At 42.4% G+C, this 24,400-nt stretch overlaps 1 protein-coding gene across 7 annotated transcripts in view; it reads left to right on the top strand.

The window, feature by feature from the left end:
* Positions 1-23,024, top strand: part of NLGN1 (neuroligin 1) — a 623,829-nt gene extending 600,805 nt beyond the window's left edge. For 4 of the 7 annotated variants that reach the window (XM_060274357.2, XM_088669867.1, XM_088669864.1 and 1 more), the window contains 3 exons: positions 6,784-6,996; positions 15,945-16,734; positions 19,477-23,024. In XM_060274357.2, the coding sequence (XP_060130340.1) occupies positions 6,784-6,996; positions 15,945-16,734; positions 19,477-20,311 (1,838 nt within the window). In that variant the 3' untranslated portion in view covers positions 20,312-23,024. The remainder of the gene's footprint in view (positions 1-6,783; positions 6,997-15,944; positions 16,735-19,476) is intronic. The other 3 variants (XM_088669865.1, XM_088669866.1, XM_088669869.1) reach the window with 1 other exon arrangement.
* Positions 23,025-24,400: the final 1,376 nt, after the last annotated feature.

A 24,400-nucleotide genomic window follows, 5' to 3' on the forward strand; every position in this document is an offset into this window, starting at 1 on the left:
ACCCCACCCATCTGGCTGGCTTTCCCCAGCCACTCTGGGGAACTGTGCATATAGCACATGATTGTAACCTGCATTTCCCCAGACCTATGATGCATATCCATACATTCACCTTCTAAAGAGCACAGGGAGCTCTGTTGTGCACAAATGTTCCTCCTGCCTCGGGCTTCCTCATTTACTTGAGATGAGAGCCCATCACACCACATGCATGAACTCAGGTGAGTTGCTCACTCTACTGTGACCAAAACCAGGACAAATTTGTAGGGAGGTCTTTGTCTCACTGGAAGAGCATGTATTCTGTTGAGACGCAAAAGGTCTCATGTTCAGCCCCCAGAATCTCCAGGTACGGCCAGGAAAGACACCCTGTCTACAGCCCTAGAGAGGCACTGCCATTTATTGTATGCATTGCGGAATTAGGTGGGCCGATGGTCTGCCTCAGTATAAGACAACTTCCTAGTTTAGCCTGGTTTAAACCCACTGAATCAAAGTCTGTGCCAGATTGTGGCATGGGCTATCAATTTGCTTGTGTGTATCTGGAGGGTGGTGTTCATTTCTAAAGCCAGGTATTTCCTCTCTCCTCCCCCCCCCAAAAGAAAACCCCGCCTATTTTGGAATAAATAATGATATTGTACATTAAGTACAACTGGTTACATACCCAGAAACTGTAATCTGACATTTGCTACAGTGGTTATGAATCTCTGCAATCTTTAATGAAGCATAACTGTGTCTGATTCCTGTATTCTCATTTCATCTCTTTTGCCCTTTCCTCATCTGAACAATATATTTTTTTAGTTTGTAGGCCATACGCAATATATTGTCTTATTCCAGTGTCATTGTATAGGGCTTATTGAAAGCCTGTCACCTTTCCAACTAGTTAGCTAGCTATCATCTATCTAACTATCATCTATCTTTCATTCTAGAAGAGATGGTTTGTAAATTGACAAGTCACACTAAATTTCACTGTGACTTTTTAATTCCTGACTTAGGCACCTTCCCTCTGAATCGTTCTTGTATTTCCAGTGTGGTCCTCTTTGCTGAACAAGGTTTTCTTGTTGTATAAGAATAATTTATTATCACAATTGCACAGTTCTGGATCTAAGAGGCATGAGATTTTAAAGGCTGATACCCTTGTTTCTGTTTTGACTGAGTTCTCTTTTGATTTCATCATGAAAATTGGTGGTAACTGCCTTAATATTAATGCACTGAATATTTTGTGTGTGTGCATGGTATTATTAAATTAAACAGTATAACACTCTGAATGAAATATCTTAACAATGTGCCCACTTTCCAAGCAGTGGATTGTTAACAAAACCATATTGCACTCAGTTCTGTTTTGGTGCATAACCATAGCTGCCAACTTTCCCCTTTTCTCACGAGGAAGCCTATTCAGCATAAGGGAATTTCCCTTAAAAAAGGGATAACTTGGCAGCTATGTGCATAACATGAAGAATACAGGAAGCACACAAAGAATCTATTTTGCTCTGACAAACACTGGAGATAACTCGGGCCCAAATATTCCTATGACAATCTCGACCTATGGCAAATAAATACATGGGCATAGCTGCCAAGTCTCCCGCTGAAAAATGCAGGATCAGCAGCGGCGCGGCACCAGAAGCGCGGCACCGGAAGTCTGGACATGCCTAGAAGCAACTTCCGGTGTTGGCGCTGCCTGATTTCCGGTGCCCAGATATGGGCAGAGCGTCACCCGAAATGGAGCCTCCCTGGCAGGTAGGAAATACGGGGGATTTCCGGGATCTTTTTCCTCTTCGGGATAACAGTGGGAAATGGATTAAAATCCGGGGGTTTCCCGTGAAAAACGGGAGACTTGGCAGCTATGTACATGGAGTGTGAGCATCTGAGCCAGTTTTATAGCACATCTTTTGGAAGGACTCTTGTTACATATCAAGACATGGTGGAGCAAACAAACAATTGAAAATTGAAAATCAACATGGCTGCTTTCAGTCTCCCCCACCCCCATATACAGTATGCTATATGTACTGCATACCTATTGCACTTTTCAAAATGCCTTACATTTATTTATTTACTTATGTCGTTTGCTTCCTTTCTAAATCCCTTCCCATGAAACATCCTGAAGCAGCTGATCAATAAAAATGTGTGTAAAAAGAACCGTAAATGACAATTATGCAGGGCTACATATTGTGTCTTGCACCAAGATATAATGCTGCCTCTGCGTCCTCTGAGAGAATAATAGTGGACGTCATTATTCCTCACCACCCTGAGGGACAGAGAAAGAGCTTTATGAAGAAAGAAAATAATAAAATGTAAATGCTCCCTGCCCCCCCCCCGAGGGGTTCTCTCAGTTGCTTATTTTTCTAATCCTAAATTCAGTTCCTCAGATTTTGCAGATTTTTTTGGGGGGGGGGGTAATCCTCATGAGGGTCGTGGGTGGCGCTGTGGGGACACGGGTGGCGCTGTGGGTTAAACCACAGAGCCTAGGGCTTGCCGATCAGAAGGTCGGCGGTTCGAATCTCCACGATGGGGTGAGCTCCCATTGCTTGGTCCCAGCTCCTGCCAACCTAGCAGTTTGAAAGCACCTCAAAGTGCAAGTAGATAAATAGGTACCGCTACAGCGGGAAGGTAAACGGCATTTCCGTGCGCTGCTCTGGTTCGCCAGAAGTGGCCACATGACCTGGAAGCTGTACGCCGGTTCCCTCGGCCAATAACATGAGATGAGCACCGCAGCCCCAGAGTCGGTCACGACTGGACCTAATGGTCAGGGGTCCCTTTACCTTTAATCCTCATGAAAAATAACTAGCATTTTAGTGCATATCTCTCCATACACATTTTGGAAAGCAGTGTCTTAAATGCAATGCATTTTTATTTCATTTTCACTAACATCTTAAGTTCGATGCACGCTGTCCCCTAATTTATGCATATTTACAAACATTGGTTGGAGAGCTGAATTTGCAAAATTGAGATGTGTGGATTTTTAAGGACAGCTGTGCTTTTGTTTGCACATTGTTTTGGAAAGATAGATCCAGATTTAAATGCAAACCAAACTGAATTTCTCCTGCATCCTGAACCCCTTCAGATGGTTTGGTCTAGATCCCCTCACCCAAAAACAGCTGAAATTCTCCACAGCTGATTAAAGGGTGGCAAAAGGGAGAGGGCCATTCAGCCTCAACCCCAATAGATTGAGGCTTATCCATTTTTCTTTCCAGCTTAATAAATAAAATAAAACCAATAACTTTACAAAGGATATTAAATCACTCAGATACTATGACCCAAAAGGCCAGGCTTCTATTTGTCACTCTGGACATAAAATTATTAGAGACAGTCAAGATTCTCCGCCAGATTGCTAAGGGCAGAATCAGTTCTGGACTTCCTTTTTCTCTCCCTATAACAGTTTGCTAATAAGATGCCATTGCTATCGCCCATTATGAAAAGGGCAATGTAGATGGGCCATCTCATTTTTGATTAAAGAGTGGAATGGAAATTTTGTCCACTCCTCATCGTAATTAAAGGTTGTTTCTCCATTTTCTGTAATTAAACCCAGTTATGAATAGAAGTAGCTTTTTCTCTTTTTTACAAAAATATTCTTAATGAAAGGCTTGCGGGGTTTTGGGTTTTTTTTCTTAAGTTCTTTCTAAAGCATCCTGTAGACTGTTGCCCTATGAAGAAGTGGAGGGATTTGATCCAAGTGCTCTCTTGCTTTGATTGCCAAGCTTGAAGGTTAAAGATCGATATTTGCAATTTCCATAGCTGCAACTCTTAAGCAAGGTTTTCAAATAGCACCGGGAAGAACCTTTAAACTACAGAATGCTTCAGAGCAGAGGGAGGAGACACAATTTTGTGATCACTGACAAATTCATACATATATTAGACTCGCATGAACAAAGGCAGCGAAGTCCTCTTGGGTGTGTGTGTTTTAAATGTCATTAAACAAGAATGACAGCCCTGTTATCTATTTGTTATCTATATAAGTGTGTGTATGTGGTCTAAATCACGGAGCCTTTGGGGCTTGCTGATTAGGTTAGCCGTTTGAATCCCTACCTAGCAGTTCGAAAGCACCCTAAAAAGTGCAAGTAGATAAATAGGTGGGAAGGTAAACGGCATTTCTGGTTTCCATCATGGTGTCCCATTGCGCCAGAAGCATTTTAGTCCTGCTGGCCACATGTCCCGGAAAGCTGTCTGTGAACAAACACCAGCTCCCTCGGCCTGAAAGCGAGATGAGCGCCGCAACCCCATAGTAGCCTTTGACTGGACTTAACCGTCCAGGTGTCCTTTACCTTTTGTTTTTACATATGTACATAGTCAGTTTTCAAAATTCCATGATAGTCTGTCAGAGAAAAAGTAACCATAAATGGGGCCATTCATATAAAGAGTGGGGGTGAGTTGCACAGCCTGGCTGCGGATTGGTTCTCAATGGTTGGAGTCACATGGGGCAAGGGGAAGCCATAAACCACAACCCAGTATTGTCCCGACGTTACTCAGAAACTGCTGTCATTTGCTCCTAAGTGAAAAAGGAAAGTGTTGTGCTTGAGGATGCTGTCATTATTTTTGTTTTTGTTTTTATTTCAAAGAAAAAACACTATATTTTTTAAAAATACAAACAAAAATATAATACAATACAGCACCCCCACCATTTCCCCCCTCCCCCCTGACTTCCCTCCATTGCTTATTCGACTTCTGTTTCTATCATTGTTTTAATTGTGTAAATTCTGTTTTCTATATATTCCTTTAATTATATATATATATTTGCGTGCATTCTGTTTTCATATATTTCTATATCCACTTTATTTCCAATTTTATCCTCTTGTGTATCTTCATACCTCTCATTCTAAGCATGAAAGCATACCACCCTTGAGTAATATTTTTCCATATATTCATCATAGCATTTCCATTCACTTCTTAACTTTGGTTTTGATTGACTTCTTACTGCTGCTGTCAATTTGGCCATCAACAAATACTCACTAACTTTGCAGATCCACACCTCCTTTGTTGGTATCTTTTGTGTTTTCCAATTTGTGGCTATTACCATCCTGGCTGCTGTGCTAGCAGATAGAAAAAACTCTTTTATTATCCTTTGGTATCTCCTCATTTAGGACTGCTAAATGAGGATGCTGTCATTGTTTATTGATGTACATTGATGATTATGTTTTTATATGTGTTGGAAGCCACCCGCAGTCGCTGGGGCAACCCAGCCAAATGGGTGGGGTATTATTATTATTATTACTACTACTACTACTACTACTACTACTACTACTATTATTATTTTCCTTGTTGCTTAATGCTAAGAGGCTACACAGCAGTTTAAAAAGTACAGAGATCAGTTACGCCAACCTTAAACCATAAGCATTCACAATTAAAATGGAAAATAAAATAATCCCATTAAAATATTAAAATGTAAGTATCCGCATTAAAACAGGTAATTAAAACAACCTTATTAAAACAACACAATCATTAAGACAGGGTGTCAGTACACTTGACGCCTCTCCTGTATTCTACCACTGTGAAAAAAGCACACCTCTGCATTGCTATGAGCGGATGCCACAGGCATAGCAAGACAAACTAGGTTTTATTTGCTTATCTTAATACCTTTACCGGCATGGGAAAGGAGAAAGCATGAACAGTGGTGCCTCGCTTAACGAATGCCCTGCTTAACGAAATTTCCGCTTAACGAAAGGTTTTTTCTAGCGGAGGTTGCCTCGCTAGACGAATTCGTTTTATGAAACATTCATCTAGCAGATTGCGGTTTCCCATAGGAATGCATTGAAATTCAATTAATGTGTTCTTATGGCCAAATAAAAAGAAAAATCAATGCATTCCTATGGGATTCGCTAGACGAATTTTTCGTTATAAGAAAAGACCCGTGGAACGAATTAAATCCGTGTAGCGAGGCACCACTTTTACAATATATTTTACAGTGGTTAACCAACAGGCCTCGATGAAAAGACCATGCACAGTGCACAAATTGCGCTATAAGCATGTACAAATGGCTTGTCAAAATTCTCCACCCTACCTATGGCCAGACACATCGAATCTGAAATTTTCTCAGAATTTTTTTTTATATCTTAGTTTGTGAATAAGTAAAGAATGATCAGAAAGTGCATAGTGCTAACGCAGCTCGAATCACTGCAATGTTAGAGAAATAAGTAAGATTTAAAAATATTTATTTAGTCTTTCTATCCCACCCTGTTTCCTGTGTATATACAAATATGGATGTTAACTTGAGGTTGGGCAACAGTTGGGTGGGTAGTTCTGGAGTCACCCCCACCCCCACCCCCACAACAATGGGCTTCCTGATATTGTTGGACTGCAACCCACATCAACCCCAGCCAGCTAGGACAATGCTCAGAGGTTGTAATCCACAATATTTGGAAGCTATCATGTTGTTTACTCCTGGACTAGGAAGATGTTCCTGCCTGGCTCTTGATGCGTAACATACATGTTCCCTGTGGACCTAAGGAGTTTGGATATGAGGGTCTCAAAACACACTGCAAAACAGATTGTGGGAGATGCTTATGTTCCTCTCTTTTTTTTCATTGAAAGCAGCCTATCTTCTTCAAAAAGTGCCTGCATAATGCATACCATCGTTTATCATGCATAACATTATTATAATAAACACTGAAGGATTTGTAGCGGGAATGATGAGTCACTTGTAAATTGTTGCCAAGTGGATAAAGAACACAATGTATTTACATAGCGCTTAGCTCCTGTTACATTCGAAAGCTGCCGTCAGATAATAACGGCGCAACAAGCGTAAGCCGAAATTTAGCATGCTCTAAATCCTTTCTCCTTTCTCTCCCTCTCCTCTTTTTGCAGGTTTCTTGAGCACAGGGGATCAAGCAGCTAAAGGAAACTATGGCCTCCTGGACCTCATTCAGGCCTTGAGGTGGACTAGCGAAAACATTGGGTTCTTTGGGGGCGACCCGCTGAGAATCACTGTTTTTGGATCTGGCGCCGGCGGCTCATGTGTCAATCTCTTGACTTTATCCCATTATTCTGAAGGTAACCGTTGGAGCAATTCAACCAAAGGTATTATTGCAGGTTGCAAATTTTGACGATTTTGGTGTCTTGCATGCCACCACTATGACTTCTGTGTGACGCTCTTGTGTATACATGTGCATATATATATATATAAATATATATACACATACATACACACATATATATGTAGCTAGATGTATCAAAGGCAACTTAATCATTAGATGGCATTAATCTTTCTGTGCTTTGTGGGGAGGGGTGGGGTTCATACCCGACCCAAAGGGGTGTGAACATATGTAAAAATCTCCCTCTAACTGACACAACTTCATACAGCTTGCATTCTCCTACTGTAGAGAGGGTGGCTTTCCTTTGGCGCTTTAACTCTTCCACGTGTTTATTGGGAAATTGAGGGCTTAATTAAAATGACTCGAGTAACGTGAAAGGGAGAAAATGAGCCACAGCATGTTGAACGTGTTGGGATGAAGGGAGTCAAAATGACTCCGGTGTCATTGTGAACACTTAATAAATAGTTACAGGTAGGTAGCCGTGTTGGTCTGCCGTAGTCGGAACAAAATAAAAAAAATCCTTCCAGTAGCGCCTTGGAGAACAACTAAGTTTGTTGTTGGTTTGTTATTGCTCATACCAATAACAAACTTAGTTGGTCTCTAAGGTGCTACTGGAAGGAATTTTTTTATATATATTTTGTTTCGACTTAATAAATAGCACCATCACCATCAGAAGATTTTTGTCCTGAAGGGAAAATGGAATAAGAGAGGTATAGGGCAGAGATGGGGCGACCCAGGCCTCTCTGTCTGGTTCTCTTCTCCATCACATACCTTCTTCCTAGGACATGCTTCTCACCAGCCTGAGTCTATACCAGGCACCCCCAAACTTCGGCCCTCCAGATGATTTGGACTAAAATTCCCATCTTCCCTGACCACTGGTCCTGTTAGCTAAGGATCATGGGAGTTGTAGGCCAAAACATCTGGAGGGCCGCAGTTTGGGGATGCCAGTTTGAGTGTTTTGCCTTGCTGGGATGTCTCCTTGAACTCTGATAATGTCTCTTGCTTCCTGGATGGAGGTCACAGAGGGTTGTGTGTGTGTGTGTGTGTGTGTGTGTGTGCGTGCATTGGGATCATCTCTACTGCATTTGCCTCTGTTCTTGCTTGCAGCTGACAGGCAGACCCTGGAAGGTTGCCCAGATGGGAATGTGCTTCTTGGTCTGCAGAAGATTCCCTTGTATATAAGTTCCAAAGGGGGGGGCAATGTGGGTCATTGCTGTTGCCTGATACCCCTATAAGTAGGAATCAGATTTCAGGGTCCTTGTTTGTTTTCATTTTCAAATACATTTTCATCAAATATTTCAACTGAGGTTGGGTCTGTTTGACCCAATATTCATTCATTCATTCATTCATTCATTCATTCATTCATTCATTCATTCAAGTGTTTATATATTCAAGACAAAAGCCTTCACAAAGCAGCTTGCATTATAGCTATTGCGCCATAAATATATTCTAGTGAAAACAACATTCAATGTATAGTCGTAGGAGTTCTTTAAATGTGTGGTGTGAATGGTACCTGAGATGGACCTGAGACTGAACAAATGGTACCTGAGATGGACCTGAGACTGAACAAATTCATTGAAAATGAGGCTAATAGTCACAATGGCTCAATGCTTCGTCTGAGAACAGACACCAGTGCCAGATTTAGGGAGGTGAAGGCTGTCCCCCGCACTGGGCACTGAGCCGGGGGTGGGCGTAAAATTGAGAAGATCCACCATAACCAAGAAGATCCAGTTTGGGGTGCCAGATTTTGGCTTCATGCAGGGCGCCATATTACGGAAGATTACCAAAGATTTCCACAGTCTGCTTCTGAATACTAGTTGCTGGAGAACAACTGCAGGAGAGGGGTGTTAACTCATGTTCTACTTCTGAGCTTCCCCCAAGGCATCTGGTTGGTCACTGTGAAAAACATAATGGAAGAATAGCTGTACCTTTCGTCTGATCCAATATCCTTACGTTGGGAAGGAGCAGCTGCCTTCCTCCGCTGGTGAGGCTTGCAGGAAACACTTCCCTGTTGGGTATTCTCTCAGAAGAAACTATATGCCAGGGGTCAGCAAAGTTTTTCAGCAGGGGGCCGGTCCACTGTCCCTAAGACCTTGTGGGGGGGGGCGGACTATATTTTGGAAAAAAATATGAACAAATTCCTATGCCCCACAAATAACCCAGAGATGCATTTTAAATCAAAGGACACATTCTACTCATGTAAAAACATGCTGATTTCCAGACCGTCCGCGGGCCGGATTTAGAAGGCGATTGGGCCGCATCCTGCCCCCGGGCCTTAGTTTGGGGTTCCTGCTATATGCCATGCCTTTCCCCCCAGGGGTACTCAAAGGTACGCAGTACCGGTACCCCTTTTGTTGTTGTTAAAAAGTGTAGCACTTACTGTAACAATTTCATGTTGAGTTCCGGCACCTATTTTTCGAGGTGGGGGGGGGAGCACTGGTTATATGTATATATTCTTTGGAAAGAGAGTCAGTGACATTCACAGTATAGATGGAGCCAAAAGTATTTCATCAGTTGTCAAGGGCCTGTTTAGCTTTTTTTTTTAATGTGTAGAAATGTCTGGAGAAAAGTTCACTGACACAGCTCTCTGTTTCAAAGCTAATGGCAGAGCGGCTGCAAACTGTTATCTCCTGTGAAGAAAATGAGCACTTAGTCCAGAAGTCTTTTGTCTAAATCGGTTATGAATTACACTCGGTGCCACCCAAGGAAAGAGCAGGCTTTTTAAAAAACCATCTTTTTGCATGTGCAATCTAAAATTGCCCAAGTATCAAGGTCATTCCCGCATGCCTTTTCCTGATCTGTGCTCTTTTCAGCACAGCCAGCCAGCAAGGGGAAAAGGCTTTCTCCCCTTCGAGTTTGACACCCCATAGCAGGGGTCACCAGCCCAGTGCTCGTGAGAACTGGTGCGCCCATCACTACCTCCTACGGAGGTGGTGAAAAGTCACAGCAAATGTCTCCTCAAAAATCTACAGTGCATGAGATGAGGAAGCTGGAGCTGCCTGCACAGTTTTGTGTTACTCTCTCTTTTTCTGCTCTTTTAGATGTGGCAGCCAGGGGCAGACTTTGGTATTATGGCGCCCTGAACCAGGCCAAAATTTGGTGCCCCCAGCCCAGCCCAGCCCAGCCCTCACAGCATGCTGGGCTTTGGGAATGAGGTGCGGGGGCTCCAGCAGAGTCCTAAAGTCCTCCCACCTCCATCCCAAATCTGGGCAAGCAATAAGTAGGCTTTGGGAAGGAGATGGGAGGAGTCTTGGACCCTGCCAGAGCCCCCATGCCCCCTCCCTGTAGCCGGGCAAGTGCTTCCCATGCACCCTCTCTGCTTGGAGCCCAGTGCAGAGGAACTGGCCATTCTGCCCTAAAACCACCAGTGTGGCAGCCATTTTATGCTAAGCCACACATGCCCCACTCATACCTGCCAAGTTGCTGTCATAGAAATAAGGGACCGGGCTGGAAATAGCAGACCGGAAGTAGCGCTGCCGCCATTTTGGAACTGGGTGGAGCATGCTCAGAAGTGACTTTTGATGCTGCTTTGCCCAGTTCCAAAATGGCCACCACACCAGAAGTTGCACTGCAGCCATTTTGGAACTGGGCAGAGCAGCATCAAAAGTCGCTTCTGAGCATGCTCCGCCCAGTTCCAAAATGGCCTCCGTGCCAGAATAAACTGGGGGGAAACAAAAAAAATCCATTTTTTCAGCTAGGAACAGCTGGAAAAACGGGGATTTCCCGGGGAATACGGGAGACTTGGCAGCTGTGCCCCAGCTCCAGCCTCCGTGACTTGGAGAAATGGAAAACTGGCTACCATCTCTTCCCCACACCGCATTCTGAGAGGCACTTAGTAAGGGGGGGATGTGATTGTCACTAGAAAAGCAGTCATCGGTGTGGGAGCCATTTTTGTGACCCCTTTCACTTTGCCTCAGAATAGGGTGGGAGAGATCGTGTGAGCTGCACTGGGACTGTCTTCCATTTCCACATCCCCAACAACATTTAGGGCCACCAACTTGTTCTTATTTCATCCCAACTCTGTCCCCCAGTGAAAACGTTTGAAAGTTCAGCCCAGTTCTAATGAGCTCACTCCATGGAACAACATTGCCCACCCATAGATGAGCTCACTCCATGGAACAACATTGCCCACCCATAGATGAGCTCACTCCATGGAACAACATTGCCCACCCATAGATGTGAAGTGATGCAGATGTCCTACCCGCCTGCATAGGCCAACCCCATACTCCAAACAATTGTTTAGCAGCATCAGCAGCACAATGGTTGAAAATCTTTGAAGAAAAATCCATGTCATCTTTTTCTCAGAGAGGGGTGGATTGTCTCAGGGAATGTTCTTAGAAGAAGTCCTCTGGAGAAGGTTGGGTTCAGCTTTAATCTGAACCATGACATCTTTGTTGCAATTAACTCGAGAACGTAAGTACTGGATCAGGCCAGTGGCTCATCTAGTTCAGCATCCTGTTCTCACAGTGGACAGTCTGTATATCGGAGTAGAAATATCCATCTGTCCTCCAGTCATAGCTGTCAACTTACGGATTGGAAAAGAAGGAATCAGCAGCCTCACCCAGCGGCGTGGCACAGGAAATCGGTTCTGCGCATGCCCAGACACGTGCAGAAGCTACTTCTGGTGCCGGGCTGCCCGTGTCTGCATGTCTGGGCACCGGAAATCACTTCTGTGCATGTCTGGACATGCGCAGAAGCGATTTCCGGTGCCCAGACATGGGCAGAGCGGCACCAGAAATCGGTTCTGCGCATGCCCGGGCATGTCCGGCAGCACTCGGCAAGTGAGCGAGCAGCCAGCCACCGAGCGAGGCGTTTTACCGGGCGCTGGCTGGCTGCTCGCTCGCCGAGGGGGGGCACCGATTGGAGCTGCTTTGAAATCCGGGAAATTTACAGGATACCTACAATCCAGGATAGCAGCAGGAAATGGATTGAAATGAGGGGGTTTCCCACAAAAACGGGAGGGTTGGCAGCTATGCCTCCAGTGACTGTGATAAATATGACTCTCACTCAAAGTGAGACTAGATTTATTTTGGCTGCATAGAACCACAGACCAAGATAGCCTTTTAAAAATGGTGGGAAATAGTGTAGTGTGTATACAATGGAAAATATCAATGAACAAACTGTAGCCATGAATAACATACATTCAACTGGAGTTTGGACATGTTCCAGCCAAAGTTAAGCACTTTTAAATCAGCATACGCCCTAGGGAATAAGTGCTGTTCTATCCTAATAAAATTTGCTGTTAAGTAAACATACATTAGATGAGGTCACACCAGGCCCGGCTCTAGGGGTAGTCTCGATGGCGCGGGGCGTCAGGGCGCCAGGTTGGCAGGAGGGCGCTGCATGGCAAAGCCCGCCCACTAGGGCGGGGGCGCCGGAGCGATCTCCGCGCCAGGGTGCCCGATCGGCTTGAGATGGCCCTGGGTTACACAGCCTGTTGATTTTGGTTCTCTCCCACTGAATGTAAGGTAACTTCACCGTGAGCAGATGGATGGATTATGCCCTTTACTTTTGAGAGTACCTGCTCTCTCTGCTAAGGGTACAATCCTCAAACCATTTACTCTGGAGCAGTGCCACTGATTTCCATGAAGCTGTTTCAGGGGGGGGGGCTTTAAGGGTTAAAGTGGAATATCCCTTTCATCCATATTTTTTCATTATCACAGTTCAATAAAAAAAAAGATTTTTGTCCGTAAAGTAGCTGAATTGAGCTTTATGGTTTGAGGACTTCGACCACTTTTAACTTAATCCAACCTTTAATGGAGCATTTAACGAGCTCTGCTGTTTATATCAGCACTTTCTGAACAGGTGACTTTCCTTACCATCTAATCCATAACCCAGTAAAGCAGAAGTTGCTGGGGTTTAAGCCGATTTAGTGCTTTTGCCATCAGTGGAAATAAACACGGCATAGTGGCGTTCATTTGCTATTTTCTCCCATTGAGAAGAGAAGGGAATCATGTGTCAGCTTTAGGGTTATACTGGATTATCCGTGGAACAGGAAATTACTCTGTACTATCTATGTGAACGAAGCTGTCCTTTCCACTTAAGTGAATGGCAAAGCCTTTTGGGTGTGGCGGAATCTATTTCTGGTCTGTGTTACTGACACCTTTTTTAAAAAAATCCATTCTGTTTCACATTTATTTACTACCCCCTCCCAAATCCTTTGAAAATACATTGCATTCTGTCCATCAAAACACAGGTGTAAAACCATATTTTTGATATCTTTAAACTGCTGGGGAAATTCATGGCAACATTCAGAGGAGTGTGAAATTCGTTGGATAGTGAGATTCCAATCTGCATGTTGTTCCAAGGGGTGCAGAAGGAATCAGAAAGTATCAGATTCCTCAAGCATTCCCAAAACACCAGTATAGGGAGCAGCGTGGGGGCAGATCCCAGAAAACCCATTCGCTGATGGAGCAGAATTTTTCATCCAAATCGAGTGTATTCTGTCATAATTTGGAGGGAAATTCCTCAAGTTCAATGTAAATGAAATTCAAAGAATCGTGCATAAGCTGGACTTGGATGCAGAATTCTATTGATTTGTGCCGTGCTGGCAATATTAACCACTGTAATGCAATGCAGAGTTTGAAACTGACCACATTGATTGAAGACTGCAGTCAGTCGTAAGCATATTGGCTCTGTACAAATATGAGCTGGTCACTATTTTGTGAGAGGGATTCAACTTCAAACCAGAAAATGAAAGGTTTGCACAATAAAAGTGCCATGTTGCAAAAAGCAGCAACTATCCACTTTTACAAAAATCAAAGCTTCTGTGGTAAGGAAAGTGATGGGGGGAACTGTGGGATAATGATCTCTTTATGGGAAATCTTAGAAACTCAGCCCAACAAGGACTGATCACGTCACCTGGAAGCAATCTTAAATTGATACCAGTAACATTTTCATGGGTCCTGTTGAAGTGGTACCTTCTTAGGGTGCTGCAAATAAATAATAAACTAAAATGTGTAATTCAGTATTTGACTTTTGCATGCTGTGCCTTTCCCCCACCTTCATCCTCTGCATGGGGAGAAAGTAATAAAGTATGTGGGCCTTATTCCATTTGTTTGAATCTAAGAATTCTCGAACCGATTGATCTGTTCCTTGGAAGAATGAGGCCTATCATGTGCCTATGTTCAAATAAACGTGGCCTCCTCCATTTATGATTTTCTTCCCAGAAGGAAGGAGGGAGGTTTCTGTGCGATGCCACGATGAGGATGCCGCCAGTTCACCTCCACAACTCAGTTCTTGTGAAATGTGAAAAAAGAGTGGTTTATAGGGCATAAAGAATTAAATAACTACAGCAGAGTCTCCCTACATTGGACTGAAGTTTCCATAATCTCTTATCACTGGTCATGCTGATTAGAGCTGGTCAAGTCTCAAGTGCATCTAGACAGCCACAGGTTCTCCATCTCTGCTGTAACAATTTAGTACGACAATTTTATTCAAAATAAGCCACATTCTTCATGGACGAATTGTGACACTGAAGACAGCAATAAATACATGGGCATTAATGCTTTGCAACCTACGTTCAACTCATGTTTTATTCAGTGGGCCATGTGCAGGAATGATCCACTGAATAACTATACTTTTTTCTTAGCAATGTTAATATTGATTTATCTACCACTTTTACACATGTCAAAATGGCTTCTAAGTGGTTTAAAACCATAAAATCAATGCATAATTAAAATACACAATAGTAATTCAATCAAAGCAGTAAGAAGCATCCATAATTAAAATATACAATAAAACAAGTCAACTTTTGACAATAAAACGCAATTAAAACAATAAAATCAGAAGTTCAGTTCAGGGGAATGCTTGCCTAAACAAGTGTGTCTTCCAGAGCCAGAGGAATGCCAACACTGGTTGGACCTATCATAGTTCAGCAGGGAGGGCATTTCACAACACTGGGGTCACCAATGAAAAAACCTGCCTGTGTGTATCTCAGGATTGACATTTTATCATTTGTATACAGATCAGGGTCAGGTCTGAATTTTCAGGCCATAGTGTTGCAATAGGGACCCAGGTGGCGCTGTGGTTAAACCACTGAGCCTAGGACTTGCTGATCAGAAGGTCGGCGGTTCGAATCCCTGTGACGGGGTGAGCTCCCGTTGCTTGGTCCCAGCTCCTGCCAACCTAGCAGTTCGAAAGCACGTCAAAATGCAAGTAGATAAATAGGAACCACTACAGCGGGAAGGTAAACGGCGTTTCCATGTGCTGCTCTGGTTTGCCAGAAGCGGCTTAGTCATGCTGGCCACATGACCTGTAAGTTGTACGCCGGCACCCTCGGCCAATAATGCGAGATGAGCGCGCAACCCCAGAGTCGGTCACGACTGGACCTAATGGTCAGGGGTCCCTTTACCTTTACCTTTAGTGTTGCAGTAGGATTAAAGGGGTTTTTGACTCCTGATTGCTTAACAATAGCAGCAATGAAACAACCCTCCTTCTACCCTAAATTTTAGTGCTGAAATGCAGAAAACGTGGGAGAACACAGAGTAGATTTTGTGTGTGGAAGGCCTGTGAGCTGGGCTCAGAATTATTTAATTCTAAGTGTGTTGTTTATTTGCACCTGACTCCAATTGGGGGATCTTGTAAATGTAAAGTAGGCACTGCAAGTTTTAAGTCTGCCCATCTCACTTGTGTTCTTTCATTAGTCTACAATAATAATATATAGTTTTTGTTTGGACACAACTGTATTGCATTATTTAACTGCACATATACCAACCAATGAGTTCCTCCTCCACTTCCTTATCATTCTCATTCTCATATTATTATTATTATTATTATTATTATTATTATTATTATTATTATTATTATATCCTAATGTTTATATTGCAAAAATGAGGTGTTTTCCTAACTTAACTCAAATATTTTAAGCATGTAACCACTTAGCTATTGGTTTCAGGTCTGTGTCCTTATCTTGTCTTCTACCTTCCCATACAGGACTTTTTCAAAGGGCAATAGCTCAAAGTGGAACAGCTCTTTCCAGCTGGGCAGTCAGTTTTCAACCTGCAAAATATGCCAGGATGTTGGCTACAAAGGTTGGCTGCAATGTGTCCGACACTGTAGAATTAGTAGAATGTCTACAGAAGAAGCCTTACAGAGAACTCGTCGATCAGGATATCCAACCAGCCCGATACCACATAGCCTTTGGTCCAGTCATTGATGGGGATGTGATACCAGATGACCCTCAGATCTTGATGGAGCAAGGAGAGTTCCTCAACTATGACATAATGTTGGGCGTCAACCAAGGAGAAGGGTTGAAATTTGTTGAAAACATTGTCGACAGCGAAGATGGCATATCTGCAAGTGACTTTGACTTTGCTGTTTCAAACTTTGTCGATAACTTATACGGATACCCTGAAGGCAAAGATATACTGAGAGAAACAATTAAATTTATGTACACTGACTGGGCGGATAGACATAATCCTGAGACAAGGAGGAAAACACTGCTGGCTTTGTTTACCGATCATCAGTGGGTTGCACCAGCGGTTGCTACAGCTGATCTTCATTCAAATTTTGGATCACCCACATATTTTTATGCCTTCTACCATCATTGCCAAACAGACCAGGTCCCTGCATGGGCAGACGCTGCTCATGGCGATGAGGTTCCTTATGTATTAGGAATCCCAATGATTGGTCCTACTGAATTGTTTCCTTGTAATTTTTCCAAAAATGATGTCATGCTGAGCGCAGTGGTGATGACGTATTGGACAAACTTTGCAAAAACTGGGTAAGTAATTGATGAGCTTATAAGGCAGATCAATATTTTGGTCAAATCAAGGCCTGCCCTTTCTCGTGACACCCAGATCACAAAGAAGGGTTTCCACATTGGTAATTGTAGTTCTCTGATATAGTTTCATATTGTCAGAGGGTCGCCGTGGCTCCTCTAGAGTAACTCCGCTTGAGTCCAGTTTGTCTTTATAGACTTTTATTGTGCAAGATATTTACAGTGCAGAGACAGATTAAAACATGAACTCTCATTCCGAATCAGAATCTGGCAATGGTGTACATCTGTTCTTATGCCAGCAAAGTAGTCGGGGCACCCCAAAACGCCTCCCCCTTGACCTGTGTCGCAGTGCTCTCCTTAACTCCTTAACCCTGAGCAGGCAGTGGCAGGGCTCTCCAGCTTCCCTGAGCCCTGGCCTGCACCTATCTGCCCCTGAGCTTTCCCATTGTTCCACACGCTGGTTTCTCTCTCCCTCTGAGTCTTTCCCCTCCCCCATGGCTGCTTCAGACCCACTGCTGCTCCCTGTGCTTGCGAGGTGGATGTCAGGATGATGGGGGCTGGCTCCCTGTAGGGAGTCACCCTTACACATATGCTTTCAGCTCAACAGCTTACAACTGGGAGCAACATATTTAAAATGATCCAAAAGGGAGATAATCAAACCATCAAACCAAGGCAGTCCTGTTTAGGGAAGCTTTTAATGTTTAACAGTCCATTGTATTTTATTATTTTCTTGGAAGCTGCCCAGAGTGGAGGGGGAAACCCAGCCAGATGGGTGGGGTATGAATAATAAATTTTATTATTATTATTATTATTATTATTATTATTATTATTATTACATAGGAAATTTCCCTTAAAAGGGTTTACTATTTTATCTCTTAACACTCACAGAAAATTACCTTTCTCTACTAGTCTACTGTATGCCTCTGGAATTGTTGTGGGGAATGATATTTTCCCATGTTCCCATTAGGGCTGGGGATTTAAGCTGAGTTCCAATATACCGCAATTATCAAGAATTGTCAGCCACTTTATTGCTTTGAGGTAGCTTTTGATTTGAGATAGTCTGATGGCTAAATCTAAATAAAGGAATCTGATCAGATTTGCATTGCAAGGGGTTGGAATAGATGACCCTGCCAATGCTACAATTCTAATATTCTGTTCTCACTATATGGAAGGATAAAACTGGCATTCCCAACCAGCTGTAAATGGTGCCTAACACTTAAACTCACAAGACAACCAGGAGGAGAAAGGGCTTCATTGGGTGCCAGGGTGATATTACCCTATATGTGCAGCAGCAATCATGAGAGAATGAATCATGCCCTTGTTCAATTTTAACATTTTGAATAGTTTAACTATTTTAGAAGCAAGGTGCATGGCAACAAAAATGTGCATGGTTCTTATATTGACGTGTAAGGGAGAAGACAAGAACCCAGGAAGCTGCCTTATACGGATTAACGCCATTGGTCCCCACATCCCATTTCACCTCTGCTGCTATGAGCTCACTGGCAAAACGTCTCTCTCCTTGAGCCTCACCCCACCATGAATAATATGAGGACAATGCTGCCCTGTTTTATAGCATTGTTGTAATAATTGCAAAGGCGTGATGAATGTAAAGTGTCTTGAACTTTCAAAAATTGCCACATGAATGTTAATCATTTCTTCTAGTCCCAATGTTCTGGTGGTGAGTGCTCTTGCTTATGTAGCTAAAATGGCAACACCCAAGCACGAGAGAGAGAGGTGGAAATAGGCTTGGGAATAACCTGAAGGGTGAACATTCAGTGGGTTTGGGGGGAGGGATTTCTCAGTGAGGAGGGAGCCTGCTCAGCAGTCATGAAATGCTAACTGATTGTTGAGAGGAGGGGACATAAAAGCAAGTGGGAAGGAATATGGAATGAAGTACAGTGGTACCTCTACTTACAAATTTAATGCTTTCCGAACGCACATTCGTAAGTCGAAAAAAATTGTAGGTCGAAACCCAAAGGAATGCATTGGGAGAAAAAAATCGTAAGTCAAAGCAACCCTATCTAAAAATTCGTAAGTAGAAAAAATCCTATCTAAACCGCATCCAAGATGGCGGACGGAGCTCCATTCGTAAGTAGAGCTATTCGTAAGTAGAGGTACCACTGTATTAGATTAGTGCAGGCACACTCCAAACTGCAAGATTTTGTTGCAGGTTCGTCTTACTGTTATTATTCTTGTGGGCAGCAAACATAGCAGGAGTATTTGGTTCATTTAGCTCAGTCATGCATTTAGCATCAAAGGCTGCGTGAATCTTTTATCTTCATAAAATATGGTATTCGAAAAATAAAATATGGAAGTTTTCGACCTACGAGTGTGCATTCAGAACGGATTAAATTCATAAGTCGAGGTCCCACTGTATACAGTATTATTATATTTTATCTGACCATGTAACAGATGGTATGGCATTACTAAGAGCCAATGATTTTGCTGATCAAAAGCCAACTTCATAATATGTGGTGCTGTTTTTTTTGAAACGCTGACACTATATGAAATATTTGTGGGGTGGAGGGAGAAAACATAAGGAGAGCCCTGCTAGATCTGGTCAAAGGCCTGTCTATGTCCACATCATGTTCTCACAGTCTCAGGCAAGATACCCACATGAAGCCTGCAAGCAGGACCTCACTGTAATGATCCTTTCCCCACTTGTGATTGGTGGTTTTTTCCCCCAAAGCTGGAGCCATTTTCATTAACATTGAACATGTCCACTTTTTTTCTTCTTCTCCCTAGGGATCCGAATCAGCCCGTCCCACAAGATACTAAGTTCATTCACACGAAACCCAATCGTTTTGAGGAAGTAGCATGGACCAGATACTCTCAGAAAGACCAGCTTTACCTTCACATTGGATTAAAGCCGCGAGTGAAAGAACATTACAGGGCCAACAAGGTGAACCTGTGGTTGGAACTGGTACCTCACCTGCACAATCTTAATGACATTTCACAGTATACCTCTACGACGACTAAAGTGCCATCAACCGATATTACTTTCAGACCAACCCGGAAAAATTTGGTACCCGTAACTTCAGCCTTTCCTACAGCCAAGCAAGACGATCCCAAACAACCGCCAAGCCTAATTTCAGGAGATCAAAGAGACTACTCCACGGAGTTGAGTGTAACTATTGCTGTGGGAGCATCTTTGCTGTTCCTGAACATTTTAGCCTTTGCAGCTCTCTATTACAAAAAGGACAAGAGGAGGCACGACGTCCATCGGAGATGTAGCCCGCAGCGTACGACTACCAATGATCTCACACACGCACAAGAGGAGGAACTAATGTCCCTTCAGATGAAGCACACTGACTTGGGTCATGAATGTGAATCCATCCATCCACATGAGGTGGTTCTCAGGACCGCCTGCCCCCCAGACTACACACTAGCTATGAGGCGGTCACCTGATGATATTCCTTTAATGACCCCCAACACCATTACAATGATACCCAACACTATACCTGGGATTCAACCCTTACACACATTTAATACATTTACCGGTGGACAGAATAACACGCTGCCCCATCCTCATCCTCACCCTCACCCGCACCCCCATTCACATTCAACAACTAGGGTATAGCCAGACAAGGTGAAACAAACTTTTTTTTTTTTTTGGTGGATTACAGTGGGTTGTAATTACAGAAGACTTCACTTGGCTTTCAACCTACAAGACTCTTACTATTTAAATATGGAGGAATATTATGTGAATATGCATATCAAGAACTTTGGGGATTTTGGGGGTGGGAAATGAACTGTACATATATACAAATGAACTTTTAACAAAAAGGGGAAAAAAGAAATTATAACTTTTTTGCAATTGCTTGAAGCAGTTGTCCTGAATGATACTTTTTTTCATTCACATTCAAGTATTAATTTTTTGAGGATTTTAGTTACATAATGGAATTAGGCATGTGCAACACAAAAGTGGGAAAGAAACTATGACTGAAATTTAAAAAGTTCTTTGAATATGCACAATGGGACACGTTAATGGAATGTCAGATAATTTTCACCCGTTTTTTATTTGGAACTGTTTTCTTGTGTAGACCATATTTACATATTTGGATAAGTATACAAAGCACTAGTGCTGTTAAAAGGCCTTAGAAAGGGGCTTATATGCTGAGATCTGCCAGTTAAAAAAAACAAATAAAAGGAAAAGGGAGGAAAAAAGGAAATGAGCTTTTATAGTCTGGCAGGTTATCACATAAGTGCTGTCAGTATAAACATTGCGGGAATAAAGGAAACCGGATATTTTAGCACGATGTGCATGATAATTTATTATGCTTGGTGGCTGTGCTGCTGATTAAGCCGTAATTAAAAAATTCTTCTTGTCCCATTGGAGTTCTCAACAGAAGCTTCTTTCCTCAATTGGCGCAACCTAAAGGAGGTTTGTTTTCTAGGGGAAAAAAAAACCATAAATGACAACTCCGAAATTCCCAGTAGCTTCCCAGTAATGGAAGGCATTACGGAAGGTCTTAAAAGTGTTTGATGGTACTGTACGCTACCCGGATAGGAATCCCAAAAGAACATGAAAGGCAACTCTATATGTTTGTAAAGGCTCTCTTTTCTTTACACCCAATTAATTTATAGCGATAACAACCTGAATAGGGCATCCTTTGATGAAGCACTTAACATGTTGAAGGTTCATTACAACCTCTTATGTTTATTACCAGTAAAATAAATTTTTTTTAAAAAAAAAAATCCAAAGACTTATTTGCAAGGAATATTTTGCAATGTGTAAAGATGCCCCCATTCCCCACCCACCCCCGGGGGGAAAAAAATCACAACTATTACAGCTCTCAGTTATTCCGTTGACTTTGTTATATTGCACTGAGGAAGTTCGTTCCTAGGATTTTGAAGGTATTCCTTTTTCCTCTGCATTTTCTCTTCAGCATTCCCGTAAGCTCGCTGAAAATCAAAGGAGATCTCTCTGCAGAGTACAAATGTTGATACAGAGGCTATGGGAGGATGTCACCATCTGGAAAATGTTTTACTTCTGCATCTTACTTAATATTGTCCTGTTTTGAAAGGAATGGTCTAGAATGAGAGGAAGGTCTTTGTATCCCTCCCCCCCCCCCTGTTACTTTTGGATTTTAAAGAAATGGTATGTCACGGTCATTTAAAAACAAAACAAAAAACAAAAATGTTTGTATGTGTAATCAGATGTACATTTATATTTAAAAAAAGAGAAAAAAATTGAGATGGACTAAAGAGCACATCCCTGAGGAATACTTTCTCTCTTTTCCTGTATTATATTTCTATTAGAGTAAAGTTACGTGATTTTTTTTTATTTTGCATTTTTTCAAATTACTAGCAATTTTGATAGTTTGTAAGATAACGCGCAGAACTTTCTCTGACAAACTAACTGCAGTAACAGAAATGTTTCTTTTCAGTTACTCTTTTTCAAGATTGAAAGCTTATTACACACACAGCAAATTGTATACTACTTGATGGGGGGGAAATAAAATCTTTGTACTTCTGGGCCATTCATGTTGGCCGCTGAGTGAAAAAAATAAATAAAGCTAATCTGGATAATGGATATTATAATTATTCCAATGCTAAGAGACCTGATATTTGCTCATTAAAGAGCTCAAATGTTTATTGCTGTTTTGTCATTTTTTTAATGAAGTAATGGTAACTGTCTCAGAATAAAGAGTTATTTCTTGAGATCAGTCTGGCTTTTGAAGACTTTGGTACGCCTTCTACAGCTAAAAATAATAATAATAAACAAATAACAACCATCACTTTGGGGTTGCGACTCCACCACCGAATTCCTTATGAATGTATAAGTCACAAGCTGTAACTGATTACATTCTTGCCTGGAAGTAACTAAGCACCACTAAACGCACTGGGACTTACTTCTGAGTAAACATGTATAAAACTGGGCTGTGTGTTTTCCAACCAACGTTTGCAAGGCAGCAAAAAGTTGGTTGCTGGAAACAACAACTTCAGATTTTCTTTTTAAACACACATTTCAAATAATATTTGACAATTACAAGAAAAGGTTATACAGCAAATAAACGCTTAGAAATTCAGCTCCTAGCACATCAAATATGAGAGTGAAAAATAGATCTTTTTAAAAAAAATTCAAGTGCTTCCTTTAGCTTTCCTTTCCTTTTAAAAAGCACACAATACAGATAGATTAGTGGCCCCAGTTATTAAATTCCCTCGTAGAAGATGACACAGGGAAAGTCTTCAAAATTCAGGGTGGTCTATGTGCAATTTCTGCCTGACGTGGTTGTGACTGTGACCTGCCAAATGTAAACCAATAAAAAGAATTGTTTGCCATCGGATAACTATTGTTTAATCAGAAGATTGTATTTTCCTATGTGAGTAATGGAAACAAACCTGGCGGGAGGGGAGATGACCGCAAGAAATATATAAATTAATTGTTGTAAACCAAGATCACACATTGAAGAACAAACAAACAGACAAAAAACCCACCCCAAACCCATAGAAAACCAGGTTGATGCATTTTGTTTAACAGTAAGAAGACAAAATAATTTTCTGTCCTAGGTTTCCTGGTGGTCATATATCTCACTTTAGCTCTCTCATCCTCATTCATATTCCCTCTCTCTGTGTTCTTGTTTATGTTTTAGTTAAAAATAAATGATTTGGGTAAAACTGAGCATAACACTATCCCCCCCTCTACTTTGGACAGTCAATGATTTTATTATAACTGTGAATTATGAAGGGGCTAATGCAAATGTAAAGTTTATTTTTACTTGCTCACAAAAGCACAGGATGAAGATCCTGGCCGTGAACCTGTACAGTTGTAAATGGAACACATGTATGTATGTGGCTGCACAAAATCACAGTCATGGGTGTTGCAACCCTTGACATCCCTCATTTTCAACTCTGTGTTGGGGCATATCCAGTGTGTGCCCTGTCTCAAGCCCCTTGCCAATCCCTGTGCACAAATGAGAGTCTTGGGTGTATGAGCGCCTGCATTTGTTTTCATGAAGGGGGAGCAGATTCCTTTGCAGATTTTCTTCCTCCATTACCCCAGATGGGAAATCCCTTGCAAGTGGAAGAGCTGTGTCAGGGCTGGGGAATCTGTGGCCCACCAGGTGTCCCTGGACTACAATGCCCATCATCCTTGAGCACTGGATACAGGCTCCCCAGGCCTGAGCAGCCAATACGAAGCCCCAAGACTTGTAAGAAACCACTGGATGGCGATGCATGCATTCAGTAGGGCAGGGATGGGGATGCTGGTCCTCCAGATGTTGTTGGACTACAGCTCTCTTCATTCATTGATCATGCTGGCTGAGGCTGATGGGGGTTTGTCTACAACAACATCTGGTGGGTCACAGGTTCTCCATCTCATATAGGAAGGAGAGGGATCAAGAAGGTCTTGGGAAACCATGGAGAGCACCATCCAACTTGCAATGCTATAATTGCAGAGCAGCAGTTAGGATGAAAGTAGAGGGATGTCCCCACCATAGCTGCCAAGTTATCCCTTTTTTAAAGGGATTTTCCCTTATGCTGAATAGGCTTCCTCGCGAGAAAAAGGAAAACTTGGCAGCTATGGTCCCCACACATCATCCAATTTTGAAAGGCCGTGATAGTGTTGCTCTGGTTGAAGACATCTGGAATGTGTTGTCGTTGCTCATGAAAATTGTCAGTTGCTTTATCTTGCCCACGGCAACCCAGAGCGACTTACAAAAAAACC

Source organism: Zootoca vivipara, chromosome 5 (assembly GCF_965207765.1).
Source record: "Zootoca vivipara chromosome 5, rZooViv2.hap1.1, whole genome shotgun sequence".
Taxonomy (NCBI): Eukaryota; Metazoa; Chordata; class Lepidosauria; order Squamata; family Lacertidae; genus Zootoca; species Zootoca vivipara.